Source organism: Glossina fuscipes, unplaced genomic scaffold, assembly GCF_014805625.2.
Source record: "Glossina fuscipes isolate IAEA_lab_2018 unplaced genomic scaffold, Yale_Gfus_2 113, whole genome shotgun sequence".
In the NCBI taxonomy this organism is placed as follows: domain Eukaryota; kingdom Metazoa; phylum Arthropoda; class Insecta; order Diptera; family Glossinidae; genus Glossina; species Glossina fuscipes.
The window spans coordinates 537422-557468 of record NW_023998456.1 but is presented as its reverse complement, the minus strand read 5'-3'; the positions used below and the strand labels follow the sequence as shown (position 1 = coordinate 557468).

At 36.2% G+C, this 20047-nt stretch overlaps 2 protein-coding genes and 1 pseudogene across 3 annotated transcripts in view; 2 read left to right on the top strand and 1 right to left on the bottom strand.

Moving 5' to 3' along the window:
- The window catches only part of LOC119639733 (protein Wnt-2), a 42593-nt gene extending 30998 nt beyond the window's left edge, over nucleotides 1–11595 (top strand). The window contains exons 2-5 of the mRNA XM_038037352.1: nucleotides 6188–6405; nucleotides 6461–6777; nucleotides 10885–11072; nucleotides 11166–11595. Coding sequence (XP_037893280.1) covers nucleotides 6188–6405; nucleotides 6461–6777; nucleotides 10885–11072; nucleotides 11166–11460 — 1018 coding nt within the window. The 3' untranslated portion in view covers nucleotides 11461–11595. The remainder of the gene's footprint in view (nucleotides 1–6187; nucleotides 6406–6460; nucleotides 6778–10884; nucleotides 11073–11165) is intronic.
- On the bottom strand, nucleotides 6785–10555 carry LOC119639722 (annotated as a pseudogene).
- Nucleotides 11596–14993: 3398 nt separating the features above from the next.
- Nucleotides 14994–20047, top strand: part of LOC119639774 (myosin-9) — an 87263-nt gene continuing 82209 nt past the window's right edge. The window contains exons 1-2 of one of the 2 annotated variants that reach the window (XM_038037427.1): nucleotides 14994–15528; nucleotides 17785–18105. The gene's annotated coding sequence lies outside the window, so the exon portion shown is untranslated. The remainder of the gene's footprint in view (nucleotides 15529–17784; nucleotides 18106–20047) is intronic. The other variant, XM_038037426.1, reaches the window with a different exon arrangement.

Genomic DNA, 20047 nt, shown 5'->3' with positions numbered 1-20047 from the left:
CGTCAATTTGATTTAATGCCTAAAATACGTAGACCAACTTGTTCGCGAGAGCAAAAAATATAAATGTTGAAAAAATTTAGTTTTAGTCTCTTTTTCGAAACGTTTCTTGTGAGAGCAGGTTCAAGCTGGTGTGTGCTTGACGAATTGTTAACTACAACAGAGAAATTAATATAATAACTATATATACACAAGTGAGAAAATTTTATCTGGGCAAATCTTCACACAGTCTGCGAAATCAATCAAATCCGAAGTGGTTAACACCAAAGTCAAAACAGTTTGGGAACATTTCAATCGAATACAAGTGCATTTTAACTTCAGTTCGCAAGAAAGGGTGAATAAATGAATTTGCCATCGCATACTTAAGATTAACAAATAGTTTAAAAAGCGTTTGGAACCACGATAAGATAAGCAAAAGTTTTATGGCATCTTGGTCCGTAGCCTTAAGCGGTCAGACACCACCTCTTTTCAATAAGGGAAAATTTTGCATATCTTGGCGTGTATTGTCCAGCAGTCGAGGTCTTTGAAGTAAGTAAACACTAGTTCCGAGAATAATCTTCAGTAATTAGGCTGATGCAAGGTCTTTGAAGCCAATAAAAGCCTTGGCTAGCAGTAGTCGCGTACCTTCTAATAAGCAAACGATAACAGGCCGGTGTCAGTGCGAGTTCTTTGAAGAAAGGGTTGCAATAAAGAACAATGTTTTAGCCCGTGATCCTTAGTAGTTGGGCTCTTTAAAATAAGCCGGTAAGAATAGTACTTTCGAGAATAATCTTCAATAGTCAGGCGCGTGCCACCTCTTTAAAGCAAGCAAAAGCCTTGCAATCGATAGCAGTAATCTGAATTGTAGTTCCAGGTAGACGGGTGTCGTCTCCTTAAAGCAAGGCTTTCCACTTGATAAGAATGCCTTAATTCATAGCTTTTAGCTCGCGCGCAGCTCAGCACTATTCTCTTATTCTTTTGCGACAGGAAAGTATGTCATCACAAAAGAGTAATCATCGGCAAAAATATTTATTTATATGTATTAGCCATGAAACCGCAGTTATGCAAACTCAACAGTGGGAAGTTTGCATGCATATTCTCGGGTATTTATCTATCAGTTTTCTAATCATGTTAATTCTAGTCACACTAGTTACCTAGTCGGGACCGGCCTCGACATTTAGGTTTAGCAAATTTTGGATCGAATGGCGAAAGTTTGATTAATTGTAGTTGCTTTTTTACCTTTTACGGGCATATCAAGAATATTTTCAAAACCACTTAAAGTTCCAATATTTTATATGTAACCCTTCGCAAGCGTGATAATTCGAATAACACATGGCGGAAAAAAAATTTGGTTAGAACGACTGGGGTCGATATGGACATACAGCTAAATGTAGACATACTGTTTCGGGATATTGCTCTCTCTATTAATTTAGCATTAAATCTAATGTTCACACCTACCATCGGATTTCTGAAGCGAACTAAGCAATGTGGCTGACGGAGTGTTAACATTAGAACCACGCTATGTTTTGGTGGAAGCGACAAAAATCGTGCGTATGTCTAAACAGTTGCCTGCTTAATTCCGGCCGATTTATTTTATTCGTTACTCTTATCCTCAAGTGCGTACTTTTGCTGTATTCCAAATGTTGCATACGCTACTATGAGAGTTGCATTAGCATTTACATTGGATGTAAAGTGCGTCCTGCACGCCTTGTTGCGCGCATGTCTTCTTCATCTTAAATTATACGCTAACCCTTTCGTTGAGTTATGCTTTGCTGGCATCCATGACGACGTCGTCGTCTTTTCTTAAAGTTAAAGCTTTAGCCGAAAAGCGGCTGATTACACTAATGTCACTGCTTGTTCGATTGCATTAGAAATTCTTTGCAAAATAAAAATACGTTTTCAAGTTGTCCGTGCACTTAATCGTCGAAATATTTCAATGAAAAATTTCATACCGGGAAACTTAATAAACATTTCACTGCATTAGAGTGCAAAAGCAAAAATAATGCGATTTATATAAGGAATTTGTTTCAGTAATTAGGAAAAATTTAAGCGAAAATGTTATATGTCTTCTGATTATTTGAGTCGTCATTTTTCAGTCCGTATAGTGCTATTTAAGATGACGACGGACTGGACAACCAAGGTACAATGTATTTGGACTATTGCTAATGCTACTCTGGTAATGACTATAATTGGCAGTTAAGTATAATTGAACTGCAAATCTTGCGCCTCTTCATACGTGCTTCGACCGCGATCGGTTAGGAGCGACCAGGTGCTACAAGAAAATGATAAAAGCGTCTGTTTTTCCCTTTGACCGCTTGCAAACGCTTTGTAAGTGATATCTTGATCATGCAATAGCACATACTTCAAAACTATTGTGGTTAGTAGTTTTCATGTAGACCTTTTTGCAAATTTGTGTATTATATAAATGAAAGCTTTTAAGTGGACGAAAATATAAGAGTGCGATGGGAAGTATAATTTTTTTTGTTAAAAAAGCTTAAATATTTGTTTCAGCTAAAAATGTTCACACCTTGCTGTTTCTTAAGCGTCATTGATTTGGCAAGAGACTTAACCCTTAGCAGATGCAACTTTACAGTCTAACATAGTTTTGTTGATTAGTTTGTTTTATTCCTGCTCCTCTCCTCTTCAGGTCCTGTTAAGTTACCTTCCCTTAAAACTAAGTCAATTACGAGGACTGTGAGCAAAGTATCTGAAATTGATCATTTCACAGACGCTCACGAAAGATGTCACATATACTTTGCTTGTCGTAAGTTTGTAGCTCTGTATCTGTGCATTTACAACTCGGTGTATTTACAAGTCGCTGGCCTTGCGAACTGTGTTTTTGAGAGATTTAGATCCGATTTTCAGTAAAGCGTACTATTTGAGCGTTGCGTTCTAAGCAAAAATGTTCAAGAAGATCTAGGCTGGATTATCGAATGTTGAAAACATGCCGACGCCCAAGGGCTAGTAATTTATTTGCCTTTTTGTGGCTACGAATGATAAACTTGCTGACGTCAGTTGCTGAGTTCGGGATTTTGTTTCAACGGCGAACATAGTTTTTAGGTTTGTCGTTAAGGGTTTTTCGAACATGGGACCCCTCCCTGGACGGCTGATTCCGAAACAGTCCAATTTTGCCGCCGCAGCACTTTTTGGCCAAAAGCTTAACAGATTCGATTGTATAATGATTGTGTACATTTTCCATTGCCTAACATTTTCCTTTTTCCTACGCTAAAATGTAAAGCTAAAAGCTTGTGGAGGCACTTAGAGGCGATTCGCTCTCCAAGATTCTTACGATAATTCTTCCGTATAATCTTTTTTCTTAATATCGGTGTTTGTCGGTGTTAACATTGTTCGTAGACGTTAAAGACCGACCACGGCGAGGTACTATAATTTCTCGTGATTTTTTTGAAGACTTCATACCCGATAGGAGATAGATATGCCGCTGTTTGTCCGCTAGAACCCTCTCGAAGGCATTTGCAATTCGATTTTTGTCTACAAAAACCATTTTTCTCCGGAAAATTGTCAGTTTTGAATAAAGAGAAATACGCGTTTATTATCTGCAGGCCAAACGATCCATAAAAGAAAGTATTACGAGCCGGCACAGGTGGATTTATGCAAGTCATCATCTTTTGACACTTAAATCATCTGCTCATCTACGAAATTAAAATGTATTGAGGAGATTTCAGAATAAGATAAGATAGAGTAGCTTGCCATTCATTTCGCTACTGGACCGACTCCGAAAAAGCAGCTTTTGGGAGTAAAGGTTTGGAAATACATCTTAATAACATGCAATCTGCATCATCTCTAGAATGTTTGACTCGTAGTATTCTCAAACGGATCTACTGCTACCGCAACAAATGATAGGCTGCCTGCATAAACTTAACAATAAAAAGATATCCCAATGCACGTTTTCATGGTCGTCTCAAAGCGAAGCTCTGTCATGATGAGCATATTCAATCTCTCTCACCTACAGAGAAGTTCGTCCCTCAAGAAAATGCGCTCATTATTTGTCGGTAGAAATCTCTCTTGGGCTTTCCCGAGTGTGAAACATTAATTCGGTTCTTCAGCTAATTTGCGATTAACTTTGCCGTGCATCATTTGCATGCGTGCAATTATGTTTGGAAATAATGCAATCCGAGAACGTTACACAAAAACCCACATGATTAAAGGTTGCTCGACTTTTCAACGCATGGATTTGGCTTTCGCGTGAATTTATCCTTTTTTCTAGATTGGAAGACATTTGCCGGGCATTGTTGTTAAACTTCATGCCAATACCTTCGGCCTTTCATCTACAAGAGTAGATTTATCAGCACTATTTAATTTCTGCAATCAAGTGATGCCCCATTCCCCAGACGCTGTTTTTTGATTTCCAAGAATGGAGTTAAATGTTAAGCGGAACTAATTCCGGCGAAAAAGTTTGTTGCCGTGTTATGACACAAATATCAAGACACGTCTGTGTATAATTCTGACGAATAGCATAATACTTAAACGATATATCTGGTTAACCCTTTGATCCGCGGGACGAAATTCATAATGCGGTATCACATTATAAATCACAGAAGAAAACGTAATCTTACTGTCTTTTGATCGCAGTAACATATCCGCATTAATTTCCATTTTTCACATTCTTTGCATATTCGGGGGAGCATTCCCAGACGGCTGGCTTCTTGAAAAAGGAAAAGCAATTAAGAAACGATTGCTATCGCTTTTTTTCTCTATGTGTAAATTATAAAATAAAGTTGAAGTCGTTATGGCTCATGAAAGAAATCAGATTTGACAGCATCGTTTGCAGAACACTAGAGTAACATACATATCTGCATACGTACATAATATTTGTAAGTTGTTCGCCGTAATAGAGTTAAGAAAGGGTATGATGAGAACGATGGTTGGCATAAACGGTTTTAAAGCTGATTTCGCTTACTGACTAACAGACTCGTGCAGCTGATATATATATATATGATGTGCATGCATGCATACATGTATTATATATATATTTATATATATGAGTATATATACACCTGAAGTTATATTGAGTTTGATTTATGTAATTATGGTGGAATTAAGACAATTAACTGCCAAGTCGTGTCGTAGACAATTAAAGAATTTCGCGTGGGAAACACCTAATAATAGTAAAAAAAAAAAGAAACAAAAAAAAAAAAAAAGATACAGTCAATCAGATAACACTTATAACCAAATGCGTGTTTCGAATGTGTGCGTATCCGTCCATCCGTTACGTTAATCATATCTATCGGTTTAGGATGGTTTAAGAAAACAAAAAAAAATCCTATTGGTTGTGCAGCTTCTAATTATGTCACATCGGATCTTTGTACAGATAGGTACGTGTAAAGCAGAAACCAGAAATACATGAGCGCAAACACGTACACACACACACACACACACACACATACATACACATACACACGCACACAGAAAAATATATACATGCGAGCATACAAGTAAATGCTTTTCTGCAATAAGACAGGGACGGCAAGAGGTAGAAGAGTTGACAACTTAATGTAATTATCTCTTTAAATCTATTGATAGGTAGCGTTCGACTCAGCATGTTGTCGTGTGTCGTGATTTTCTGTAAGAAAGTCTATAAACATGTATGTGTAAATGTTTGTATGTAAATCTTACCGCTACAGCATACAAACACAATAACACACATATATAAATATATTTGCATTATACATATATATATACGTATATATATATATATATGTATCTATATGTTGATAGATGTTTGTAGTACCATACCAAGGTATTCAGTTATATAGCACCGAGCAGCAGAGTACTGTGCATTGGCAAATGCTTTTTTAAGCGAGAGGAGGTGTAAAAAAAACAATAACCATTTTGTTAATGTGAACTCATAACTGCCGCCAACCATATTCAATTCTCTATAGTTTACAATGTTTGATGGGCGGGTGTATTACTAGGTATGGGTATGGGTATGGGTGCTAGCGATACACAATAACGACGTGTGGCTCTTGTGTGTGGGCTCAATTGATTGAAAGAGTGTGTTTAATGCAATTAATCATTAACTACTAATATTTATCGATGTGCGTGTGTAAACGCAATGCTAATATTTTTATTTATTTATTTTTGGTTTTTTTGCGTTTATTGTCCTCCAAACTTGATGCTTTAAATGATTTATATGACAGTTTATTTATCTGATATTTATTTCTTTCCAATTTATTCACTATGCTAACGTCAGATTAGTGTTCAATTTCACGTCATCACTTTTATGCGGCCGTATTCCGGGCTTGACGCCCCAACAGAGACAATTGTGCACTGAATCACCGGATGCTTTCATAGCTTTAGGCGAGGGTCATCAATTGGGCGCCCAGGAATGTCAATATCAATTTCGTGGCCATCGGTGGAATTGTTCGCAAGTATGGAAAAGCGATGTCTTCGGTCATGTTATGTTTGTCGGTAAGTTATCCGAATTCATTAGAAATTGTTAAAATTCATATGAAAGTCATTAAAGGATCTCGCGAGGCAGCTTTCACTTATGGTATAGCAAGCGCTGGAGCAACTCATGCGATAACGGCGGCGTGTGCCAGAGGTAACATTTCACTTTGCGGTTGTGATGTACGCCACAAACCCACCACACGTCGTAGCTCTTATGAGGACTTTGAAGAGGGTGTTTCAGGGGGAGAAGAACAACAGCCTTGGAAGTGGGGCGGCTGCTCTGCTGATATTGAGTTTGGTATGAAATTCGCACGAAAGTTTCTTGACGCTCGAGAAATTGAAGGGGACGCTCGCAGTCTTATGAACTTGCATAACAATCGTGTAGGTCGTAGGGTAAGTAAGGCATAATATATATACGGTGGAAATATGATTTCCTCTAGATAAGTAACCGAATAAGTAAGTAAGCGTCAGGGCTACCAAGTCAGTGTTCGCTCAATGCGGTAGAATTTGCTTTGGTCGTAGCTTAGTGCTCGTTACCCTATTACCCGAATAGAGAATATCCTCTGAGTGGTCGGTCATATTTTAGAGAAAAACAAGAAGAGTCCCCCACGCTCTATTCGCACTATATTTGCTCTTGATTGGCATAAGTTTTTGCATCGATTCTTTTTTGCTTGATCTTTTGCCTGACTGTGCGCGCCACTTTTTTTCTTGTTGTCGTGTAAATAGTGATAAAAGATAAAATTCAATGCCGTTCGTGAAGTTTAAAGTTGAATTATTCGTTCGAAACTATGTTAAACGTAAACCCAAAATCAAATCTCGCAAAGTCCAACGTGCTTCCGAGTGGAAATAACGCGTAGTAGCATATCCACAATAAACGAAAAGTTATATGAAACGATAATCATTGAAGATTCGTTCCAAAGTTTCTAAGTCAGCTATTTCTTCCGTATACGTCTATGATTGTATGCAATTATGCAAACGTTTTCGTTCAAAAAAAATCCAATGCTATGGGAAGCTTCCAACTAACGTAAGCTGGATCGGAATGTAACCAATCGAAGCGTTCCCCTAATTCATTCATGGCCCAATAAAATTCACCTAGGAAATGATATTTCAGTAGATCATCATCCGTTAAGTTCCGTTGACGTCTAGCATAATGATACGACTCATTATTACCCAGTCGAGGAAAATCTAAACATTCTGGATGACCGAATTGATTGCCCATAAACTTCAAGTAAACTTCACCGCCCAAGCTATAATTAAACGGATCATTTTATGCAAAGCTAATCCTCTATCAATAATTATAATCGATTCGGATAAAACAGAAATGTTGGCTATATCCATTAAACAAAACGCTAGGATTTTATCACCTACCAAGGCTTGATCGTGAGATGCAGCATAAGCTATCGTATTTTCGCGATATCGCCGATTGGTTAGGCTATGAACTAAATTACCGATATTTCTTTGACCGTCACTATATTCCTGGGAGCAGTTGGATCCATTTCTCCAGTATACCAAGTTGATACTCGAAACCTATAGCGACTTCGGAGATGGAACGACACAGTGTAGGCATACCTGAAACGTCCTAAATCCGAATTTTAGAATAAACCATTTTTCAATAAATGTTTATTTATTTTTAATTTTCACTTCTTGCTTCTGCTACGGTCACGAATTGGGGATTTTAAAGATGCAACATACAATTGGCGAAAGCCAAATAATTTAAAGCATTGGTATCGACATTCGTACCAAAATATTCGTTGTAATCACCACTGAAGCTCTAATCGATACCTCGAAAATGATATATCATTGAAGTAACTCCGTCAAATCTAAGAAGATACTTAAAATATGGAATTAAATAGATCTTCAGGTGTTTTAAATTTCCCACCTGTAACTGTCGAAGTTATAGTTTTCATACCACCGTAGTAAATTGGATAGTAAAAATTCCAAAACTTCGTATTCAACATATTTGAATAATCAACGGTTCCACAAGGCGTGCCTTTTAACTGCTCAGGCGTACCATATTGGTTGGATGCGGCGAAAAAAGTGGTCACCTGGTATCCAAAACTGGCATTGTTAAGCATGTTCTATAACGGCCATTACTTGTGTAGCCCTATATCCTTGCCTTTTAATACGGGGTATTACTTCAGTCGTAAAACGATCGTAGCTTGCACTGAAGGGTTCTTGCGACGCTATAACCACCTGGCATTCGTAAATGCGTAAGGATTTATATCGTTTAGCGCCTGGATACTTAAATGTATATTTTTCCTTTTCAAACGGATGCCAGACAAGCTGTTTGAAGTTGTGCGTCTAAATTGGCTTCTTTAGGCGATTGCTTTACATATACAGCACACGGCGATAAGCGATTCAGTTGTTGCCATTTTTCATTGCGGACAATAATTTTAATGTCACTTAGATGTTTTACCGCAGGAGTGACATCAGCGTTTGGTGGTAACTGTAATTCCCATTTATCAAATTCTAATTTTTGAAAAAGTTCCGCTTTCCATTGCCAATGATGAACAAGGGCAAATTACGCATTTTTGATATATTCATTTTTTTATTGGCTTTACACTCAACGATCTTTAGGAGACCTAAGTGTGTTTAGACAAAAAATAAATCCGAGTTCATTCTGAAATTTTTAATAGGAAAAATTTGGCAAGAAATTTTCGAAGCCTGGGAGGTGTCCTTTTTGGAAATGTCTGTATGAATGTATTCAAATATATTTCTGAAGAATGTAAGATGGTCGCTGGACCTGGCCATGTTCTTCTTCTTTTGTTGGAATTTTATTATTCGAATTTGAATTGGAACATTAGGTCGAGTCATAAGTAACTTTCGATGCAGCCAGATAGAATCTGTTGTTCATATTTACCCAATATAAGTTACCGAAATAATCCTCATCTATATGAGGGTTCACTTAGTCTTCTATCAAGTGTTTTATGCGGTGCATGTTACATTTAACTGTTTTTCTTAACCTATGAAATGGAGAAAGTCAAAAAGTGGACATTTGATATAAAATGCTTTGGGAATTTAAACAAGGCAACAGCGCTAAGGCGATAGCTGAAGAAATATGCAGCATGTACCGTGAACGACTGATGACTGTTCGGGCAGCTAGAAATTGATTTGTAAGATTCCGTTCTGGAGATGCGATCCTAAAAGGTGGGACGTCCTTCTGACTTTGATGACAACCTATTAAAGGCTGAAGGTTGAATACCTCACAACCAACTGTTTAATTAATATAAATTTGCTATTTAATGAGAACAAAATAAATGTCTGATGAACAAGTTACTTAAGACTGACTCCATTTAATAATTGGCTTTACATAACCAAAAAGCTATAGCAAACAGCAGTAGCAGATGTTGAAATAACACTTTTTGTAAATATTGTTATTGAAATTAGCAGGTAATCGTTTCTACACAGTAGCTTCAAAAGATCAAATTATGTGTCGATAAAGTCTGGGCTCTATATGCTTCTAAGAAAAGAAACAATTTATGCAAACAAGATGACCACCCTCAGGTAAATGTCTTATGGGTTTTTCAGGTTATGTATAAAACGTTCCAATGTCATATAAAAGTTAATGTATATGAATGAAAAGGATAATTACGTAGCCTTACTAAAATCTCCAGTTATGTAAAGTCCTTTGGCACTGGGGGCCCTTTCGCGAGCCACCACTGTGAAATATATTGGCGCTTTGTAAATGCAAGAGTGCTAGTTAGCTGATAAAAGGCACTTTGGCTTAGAAATATAAATTTTGTAACCGACATTCATTCTGGATCGTAAATTACAACTCTTTTATCTATTGTTGATGCACTCCTTCCTTTTACGGGATTGTTTGAAATCATCAGGAGTATATTCTTATAGATTAACTTTGATGATGGGTACTAAAATTCGTTTCAAAGCGAATGCACTTCTCAGAAACCGCCGTAAATTTTATCGTCAGTGATCAAAGGCACTTTGTAGATACCCCGCCAATTAGCGTCTACGCAATAATTGGTAAACCTCTTGGTACGATGAAAATTGAAAACAAATACTAGACCATCCCTTTCATAAGCAATCACTTTATCACTCTCACTTTATCATTCTCATGAGCACTCGAGTAGTTAAGTATCAGCATTTGGGAATTCGAACCTGAAGTATCCGCTAGGCTGTGAGCACTACCTACTATTTCTTTCTCTTTCCTCATTTCTTTCTGACCGTCGCGATATTACGCGAATAAGGGGCATCCTCGGAATGATTGGTCATATTGAAAAAAAAGGGGCCAATTTTTACCGACATTGCCAACTTCATTACTTGTCAACTTGATGAACTAAGCCATTCAGTCATTCTGTTCAGAATGAGTTTCCGATGAAAACTGTTAACCCATTCTAGGATTAATCAATACGTTTTTGTCAGCTGCAAACCGAGCATAAACCACCTAACCTCAAAAAAGGAAAAAAGAAATGCTAATGTTTTCGTCTGTAACCTTTTAGCCATAAACGATGATAATCGAGATCTACTTTCATATCTTTTTAGTTAATCAAGAATTTATTAAAAACTGATTGTAAATGCCATGGTGTTAGCGGGTCTTGTGTGATGAAGACTTGTTGGAAAAGTTTACCTGCATTTCGAGTTGTGGGCGATGTGTTAATGAAGAAATACCTTAAAGCCAAAATTGTTCAAGCCGTGAAGGGCAAAAATGGACTGAAACTAATTGTAAGCAAGTGAGTTCATTTCATTCCTATTCATTATGATTTCTATTAAAACGAAAATTCACTCTTTATACTCGTATACTCACTTCCGTTTTCTTTGATTAGAAAAAATCGAGCCGTTAAAGCTAATAATTATCCCAAACGTATGGATTTAATATATTTACAAGCGTCACCGAACTATTGTGAACGTAATCTGCTGGTGGGTGTACAGGGTACGCAAGGTCGTATTTGTAATCGTACCTTGCGCGGATTGCAAAGCTGTGATTTACTTTGTTGTGGGCGTGGCTATAATACACATCAAATACGTCGTACCAATCAATGTCGATGTGAATTTAAATGGTGCTGCCAAGTACAATGTGATGTCTGTGAAGAGAATTATGAGGAATTTTCTTGTAAATAATATCGAAACCGAATTAGTTTAGCATTAATTCATTAATAGCGTTTAGTGGTAAGAGTTTTAACTTAAGCTTATATAGATTTGTATAAATGTATTTGATATGCGTATGTGTGTACTTATTGTGAAGTTTAAGGATAAGAGAACTTTCTATTTATATTTGAAATTTTATTTAACTTTATTCCAAATAAGATCGAAAATATTTAAAATGAAGAAAAAGACAAGGTTGAGGTTTTATTTCAAACGAACCGGCGGGAACGAATTGCGGGAAGTGCAAAGGAAATAGGTAAGAATTTGAAAGTTTCATAACAGAAGCTGATGGATAAAAAAAAAGACCAGAGCTTTCGCTCCAAACCATCAATTTTCTATTTTAAATTTTGTGACTTTGACATTGCCTTCATATATCGGCTTGGACAAATGGGGGACCAACGAACGTAATGACGGATGAATGTATGGGGAGACAGACGGAGGAAATGATGAGAAAAGGAACTCATTCATATTTTAAAACTAACAAAGACAGGGTGATGTAAGATTGCAAAGCCAAAGAAACTACATTGTCACTACACGTGCCAAATCTTGTCCGACGTACGAAGGTTAATCAACATATTATCAAAATTTTTACTTTTCGGCTGGTCGTCCATACGATTTCTGGAAAATTTTATTTTATAGTATGCCCTTCAGCATGATCTATATGCCCTACATAAGGGCTTATTAGGTTTGTTTAGGTGCCTACAACACTCAGAAGGACTTGGAGTAAATCCACCTTTTATTATGCCTTTGGGTTTAGAATAACTTTCTGAATTTATCTAAACTTCTCCGTCACTCTGTTCGTCTGTCTGTCTGTCCCCCGCGTTTTCTTTTATTCAACCCACAAGCCCCAAACTTTTGAAATATTTTGGTAAAATTTATTCCAGCAGCGTGCTATGACCCAAAGGCAAACGCTTTTCAAAATGATTTGGAATGGACAGTTTTTCCAAGCATTTCTCATATTACGGTTGATTTTGAGGGGTCGTCATAAGAATACCTGTAGCATTATGTATGGTATCAAGCGATGGGCCATGGCCCGTTCTTCATTTAAGGAAGAAGAGGGGACCGTATTCGCCGTAAGCACGTTTCTTCTTAGTTTCCCTATAAATTTCCAACACATTACTTGTTCAAAACGTTCTTCAGTGAATCGACCACCAGCCGCAACAGTTTTCTTTACTTTTCCTTGGTTCTTGCATTGCTAGGATGCTGAGGTTATTATTTCTAATGGCATTATTTGTTTTTTCGAATGGTTCACGGGGCTATGTAGGAACCTAATTTGCTGGAAAAAAAAGAAAATTAATTTCTGAACATGGAACTAGCCCCGTTACATTGCAAAAATTGGGAAACAAGTGAATTTCCGCTTCTTGTTAATAAGATTTTAGAAGTAGATAGAGATAAGGATCTTTGAGAAGCAGCCAATGTTTGCTTAGAAACATGTTTGCTTAGAAACACTTCTATGTGATTGATTTATTTAAGGAAAAGTCGGAAAAGAAAATTTAACATATCTCCAGTTTTCGTTGTCTATAGAGGCAGCAGAGGCTATCGGTGTCAACCTTGCTACCACTTCGATGTACGTTGTCACCTACTGCTTGTCACGATTTCACGCTTTCAACTATGACCATTCTCAACATTTTCAGAGGTGTCATCAAAAATTGTTTTTTTCGCCTGTAAAGGTTTAACTTATACACAAATTATTGTCAAAAGTTCGCTATCCGTCAAGAACGGGTGCACATGCTTGGCGCCGAATATATTTCAAACGTTGGTTCAATTCAACAAGAGATACGTAACAATTTCGGCAGGTCAGAATGCGACAGAAGTTAAATATAAACGAGGTTAATAAACACAAAAACGGCAGTTACTGTGCAAAGACAATACGGAAATGCAAAATTCCATGAACTCTTCTCAGACGCCACTATTTTTATTTTCTGGTCCGCGCGGTAAGGAAAAAGCAGGGAGCTATTGCTGAAGCATCGGGAACAATGGAAATGGACGACACGATATCGTAAGCGGAAAATCAAGATCGGAACATGGTTGCAATCAGCGAAAAGAGTTCTCAGTGAAATTTGCCTTCGCTTTGCCTTTGTATCCAAAACTTTAGCAGTAATGTGCTGCCAATTTTGAAAGGCCTTTCCTTGCACCAGACGTTCTACTTAAAATCTATTCCAATTCATAACAACTTACCTATCCGGGTAGCAATAGTCAAAAAATTAGTACTGCGGGGACTCAAAAACGGTCCTTATTTTGACCTCATATGTCCTCCGGTTCGAATACGGAGTGCCAGACTACATTAAATTAAAATGGAATAAATTTACTGCAATCAGATTAAATTAGCTGTAAGCAGACAAGAGTAATGACGCGTTTGAGGTGTCCCAACGAAAGTAACTATTTTTAGTTGAGAATTGGCAACTTTAGATATGCCAACTTTAATAAAAGGCAAAAGGATTACTTCCAGATTTTGGTGGCGTCCTGCTTGGTTTAATATAAACATCCGGTTTTGCCGCTCTTCTTGGCTAAGCAGCCGAGACAGCCGGACATGTCGCGGAAACTAAGCATACTGAGATCAAAGGTCCTACCGTGTTTTTGAATATATTCATTCAGCCTCACCGATTATACAGTTAAAAGTCGCAGACACATCAAAGTCAGCATCGAGTCTATGGTCCATTTTATACTGAAATTAAGTGCTTAAGTAAATTTATGAAGGGAGCACGAAGTGAAAATTCTAGGGACACTTTCCAAGTCCTAGATATATAAATTTACTTGCGGAAAGAATCATTGGCACTTCGGACGAAAGTCAGCACTCGCAGTACTTAAATGGCTAACGCGGAAACGTCATTTATCCTTTCCGCACACCGAATTCATAGTTTGTCGGGAAAAACAGGGAAAAAATGTGTGATTTGTAATGACGAGCAATGCTTTGGACTATATATTTAGTGAGAGTTTCGTTGATTTCGTAGATTCAGTTGTCTTTTTGAGAAGCCTAAATTAAGTTCCATTTCTCACTTTTTATTATTCTATTATCTCTAGTCTTTACTAATAACGACAAAAATAGATTCCGAGACTTCACAATATCGTTAAACCATAACCGGACCATAAACTAACAATAAAACCTTAAAATGCTTTTCCTAATATAACTCGCAGCATCAATGCCCTCTGGTGGTCGTAATGATAAACGATATGTATTGAATGCCTCTACATAAGTATCGCTTATTACTACTCCTACTATTTATTATTAATTTTCGTATATTTACACAGAATAGTATTGGAATCTACAAAGAAGAAGATTCCTTTACAGAATGATAAAGAGACAAGCACAGCTAGAGAATAATAAAAGAGAGTACGAGGATGATATAGACAGAGAAAGGGTGAGAGGGTAATATTGTGATGATGAAGTGCGCGGGCGCTTACAACGCAAGCACCACAATTTCATTGATTACAAAATCTATGACAAATGAATTTTCACCACTTACACGGAATTTCGATTTGCTCGCTTAATAAAACTTTCGGTATAACAACGGTAACATACTAGGATAACGAGCCAGTTCTTTAAGGGTAGTTAGTTGAAAACGCTGTTCACAAGTTGATTAAAAGTGCCGCACAATTGGGTTGAAAAATACTTTTGTTCACTTCTTTTTTTTTGTATTGTAATAAAATTAGATGAGTACAAGAAAGAAAAAAATCTCTGCATGTATACACAGCAAAAGGAGTTCACACTATCATCTAAATCGCCGATAAAAAAAATTAAAAAAATAAATAGAAAAAAAAGATAAAAAGTTATTTAGAGAAAAAAAAAACACAACATTTTTTTTTTTTTTTTTTTAATCATTAACAAAAAGCTGAAAGTGTATACGTCTAATAACAACAACAATAATAATAATAATAATAATAACAACAACAAAAATTGGTGCTAAATAATAAATTAATTAAAAATGCGAGTCAACTAAGCAACCGACAACCCACCTAAGTATAAATTCTTATACTTATATTAGAAGAAAAAAAAAAAAAAAAAAAAAATAAAAATTTCAAAAAAATATTTAAAATGAAAAAAAGGTATTGAAAACAAGAAAAATATAAGTACACATATATATATATATACATATATACACATATTAATCAAAAAATTGGTGTCAAGCATACGAATTTGAAGAAGAAATTATTCAAGTGAAGAAAAATTAAGAAAAGCAAAGATGATCTGAGTAATCTTAAGCTCATTGTTCGGCTTAGTGAGGAAGAAAAATGAATTTATTTATTTATTTAATTATTGTATTTTTTTTTTCTTTATTCGTTACGCTGATTAGGAAAAGAATGATTTCCCTCATTCTTTTTTCATTATTTTCTTATTAAAAAATGTCTTAAAAATTTTATTTTGATTTGATAAAATTCCTTATTTCGCCTTTTTCCAGTTTAACCGGGTTAGCTAGCGTTAACAGCTAGTGAGTATAGTGAGAAAAGAGACGAAGAAGGAGTACCGATATCGATTGAGAGAAAAGTAGACGAAATTTTTGTTATAATATTTCTTTATTTTTTATTTTATTTTTTTTTTATTTTTTTTTTCTTCTTCTACAAACCTACATACAAGTTAATGGGTGATGATATCTATTTGTGTGTATGTGTATGCAACTATACCATACACATCTGTAATGGGAATTGAAAACGTAGGACTTGCGTGTGTGTACATAAGTTTTAATAATTGTGTTATATAGTTGTTGTTGATGGTATGTGTGGCTCTTACATGCAATTTATTGCTCCTCTCACTGCGCCATTCAGTAAGTGCGTAAGAGTATGCCAGAGCTTATACTCATTTATTCATTTAACAATACTTTGGCATTCAGTCGTCGGAATATCGTCATACACTTTCACAAACATTTGGGGAAAAGTTTATGGGCCGTTGGAGAATGTGAGGAGTTTTTTGTTTTTGTTTTTTTTTTTACTTTATTGTCTCATTGTTGAGAATCTATAACGAATATAATGACTAGAAAACCGTGACACTAACAATAACAACGACAACAGCAGTAGCAGCAGCAGCAGCGGCGGCAGCAACAACAACAACAATCCAAAATATATGTCAGTGACTTTAGTCGATTGTGGAGATAAATAATGGCGAGAACGTTACCGTACATCAAATAACAATTAGCGCTACAACACTTGTCTAAAAAATATTAAGCTGCCGTTTATATAAATGATTTCACTTTTTCAAAGAAAATGCAAAAAATTATATGTGACACATGAAATGAACCGTCCGCCGGTCGAGTATCTTGTCTTAAATCAAAGTTGCTTTTATTTCATCTACTTTTGAAAAATATTGTCAGCAAGTGTGTTCCAAGCGGGGTATTACTGAAAGGAAGAAAATTATAAATTTTTCATAAGTTATTTCAAACTTATTTCGAATAGTTGTCCTGAGAGACTCGGAGTTGACCATAGATGGTTGGCTTGCACTTTCAAATAAAAACTGAGAAAGCTAGACAATGATTTCCTGAAGGCCAATCCACTTAAACGCATTCGTTCAAGGAATGTATTCTGCAACAAGTTCATGTTCTGCCACATTATTTGATTCGTCGCCCTTTTTCATTGTATGGGAACAGGTATGAGGTGCTTTCGGGGGTAATGTATTTTGAATTGAGTGGAACTTCTTTCCAAAAATTTTATTTACTTTGGCACAAATTATTGCTGAGAAACTGTTTGGTTCCTGGACAGAATGACGCTCTTGCGAAACTGCTCACACTTTAGCGCGATTGTTCGAAAAAAAGGAGCCCAATGGTAGCATTTGCAGCCACTGTGGTCTCTTCCTAAGGAATATACCCCATAGGAGTGGTCACGTCGATGCTTAGGACGATGCTATAGGTGTGAGAAGTTGGAGGAAAGGCAGAGTGTGGTGGAAGAAACGTCAGACCTTTGCTTTCCGAGGATGGAGATAATGTCAACTTAGTCACACGCCCATCTCATCATCCCTCTCTGCCCCTTATCCATTGGTGCAATTCACTTTTCAGCGTATATTGTTATTAAAGCTTAAGAAACTTAACTTACATAGTATTGTTCTAAACTTTCGAAAAAGACTTCTACACCCTCGTACACATATACGTACGTCTTAAAATTAAGATATGTATATATATTATAACATTAAGATATATATATATATAACATCCATTCATTCGTTTGTTCATGCATTGAATTGTTCTTATAAGCTTCCACATCCGACATAAGAAGATTCAAGTTTTCTTTAGTAGGCTCAATACTTTTTAATTTAAACCTGATGTATATGTTTCATATATTATATTTATTTATATGTTTCTTATGGGTCTTATTTAGTGCATAAATTAAAACTTATTACGAAAAAAATAAAAATTCAATCAAACAAGTGTGTATCTATCTAGTGCTTCGATGTTGAATTAAAAGTAGTTGAATAAACGCCAAAAAATAAATCAACGGAAACGGAAAATGTTGTTGTAGAATGAGCAATAAAACCAATACCAACAACACCAGCAACGACAACAACAGTAACAACATCAACTATAGACAATAACTAAGCCTAAAAGCAATACTTACTTGCACGAAGAGAATCAACAAATTTTTCGGATTAAAACTAGAATAAGTTCATATGCATCTGTATGCCAACAAAAAGTCAAGCATGTAAGTGTAAAAAGTAAAGTAAAGAAAACTCCCTAAGTGCTATGTTTTTTTTTTATCGTGTTTTATGTTATTTTTGTTCTTTCAAGTTTTTTCATTACGTGTATATACGTGGGTGGGTTGTTGCGCGTTTCTAGACATGGCTTACACTTTTGCATGAACGTATGTCTCCTTTTAGATTAGACCAATAATTTTTATTGATTTCTGTGGGGCAACCTTATTATTACGTTACGTTATGTTGTAATATGTTGCCCTCAAGTAAGGCATGAATATGCACACACTCGCAGACACATACGCACGTACACACATATATGCGTACACACTATACACGCGCGCTCCATACGCACACACATATACCCACGTATATGCACGCGCACGTACACACGCAATTAACTCTCATAACCGTTGAAATACTATATATGCTTACATGTGACATTATCGCTTAACTGTCACGCCAGCCATTCACGCCAGCTAAAGTGTAAGAGAAAATGAGCTTAAGCTGAGAAGAGACCAAAAGAGCAAACGATAAGAGAGATAAGAGATTTATTACGAAGAAAGAGTAGAAAGCCATATACTCGCAGTGTCTCAGTGATGGAAATCATTCTCAATTTGAAAAAGTGGTGAAATTTGTTTTTCTATAACATTCCCATGTGTTAAATGTGCTGTATTTTCTTGTTAATAATATTATTGTTGTTGTTGTTGCTATTTTCAATTTTTTTTTTTTTTTTTTTTTTTTTGGTTTATTATTGTGAGAGTGAATGTAGTCAGTTGGTTACGATGCACGTATGAGAACGCTTGAGGACACACATTTTCAAGGGAGCTTTTCTTCTTTGGTCAAAATCCAGTTGAGTGTGTGTTCATTGCTTATTAAAACAACAACAATAGCAACAACGATGTCAAGAGGCTATGTCAATAGGAAAACAGATAAGATTGTCTGGTTTGCGTTTCTAATAAAACCGTTATTCCATGTATGGCAAAAAATCTATGATTTCGAAAATGACTGAATAGCTATAAAAATCAATCAAAGTCGTAAAAGAAAAGCAACACACAAGCAAAATGAACAACCGACTGACTGCATATAAACATAAAATGTATTTCAATATTTACGAAAGGCTATATAAATAGATTTGTTTACCACATTGCATATATAGACATGTGCACATTACTTATAAATTATTTGGCGGGAAACATATCAACGTGAAAACATTTATATAAAACTTGATGGAGCCAGTATTTACGTTTTTATATCTGTTAATGTAACAGTGACGATGTACTGTCCAGTATTCACTATTGTCGTTGTGAGTCGGTTAGTTAGTGTCGGAACTGACTTTAAATGGCTATGTACATTTTAAGTAGAAGTAACTTCTGAATTCATTCGGGCAGATTTCATCTCCTCGCCCGTCCATCCATACGACTCGAAAGCGAAGTCACTACAATGTACGTAAGTTGTGCACTTTCTGATAAGCGTCAGGTTCTAAATTGTCTCTTGTCAGCACTTGCCTGTTGGTTCTTAACTTTGCGAATTTTTTCATTTTCGTTTGTTCGTTTCTTAACCCTCATAAGATAATTTGTTCCCTCGTTAATTGATTCTCTCACATATCTTGCGTCTTTCTCTTCGTCAGTTTTTTTCCGCATTCATCAACTTCTGGGCCTTATTAGCTTCTACAAACCTATCCATCCGCTATAGAGCTATGCTCTCGTTCCGTCTTTCCAAATGTTTCTTAATGTGCTTGTCCTTGCTTTCCATCCATCCTTACGTCTTTCTTGTTCTCTCTACTCTACTGCATCTTCGATACAAGTGACTCTTGATCGATTCGTTTTCTCCTGCATCCTTCACTCTATTCGCTTTTCCGCAGGCATATCTTTCCACTCTCCGACGATAACCATTTGAAGAGTACAAAAGCTGTATGCCCGCTGAAGCTTTTCTTATTAGTACTAAAGATGG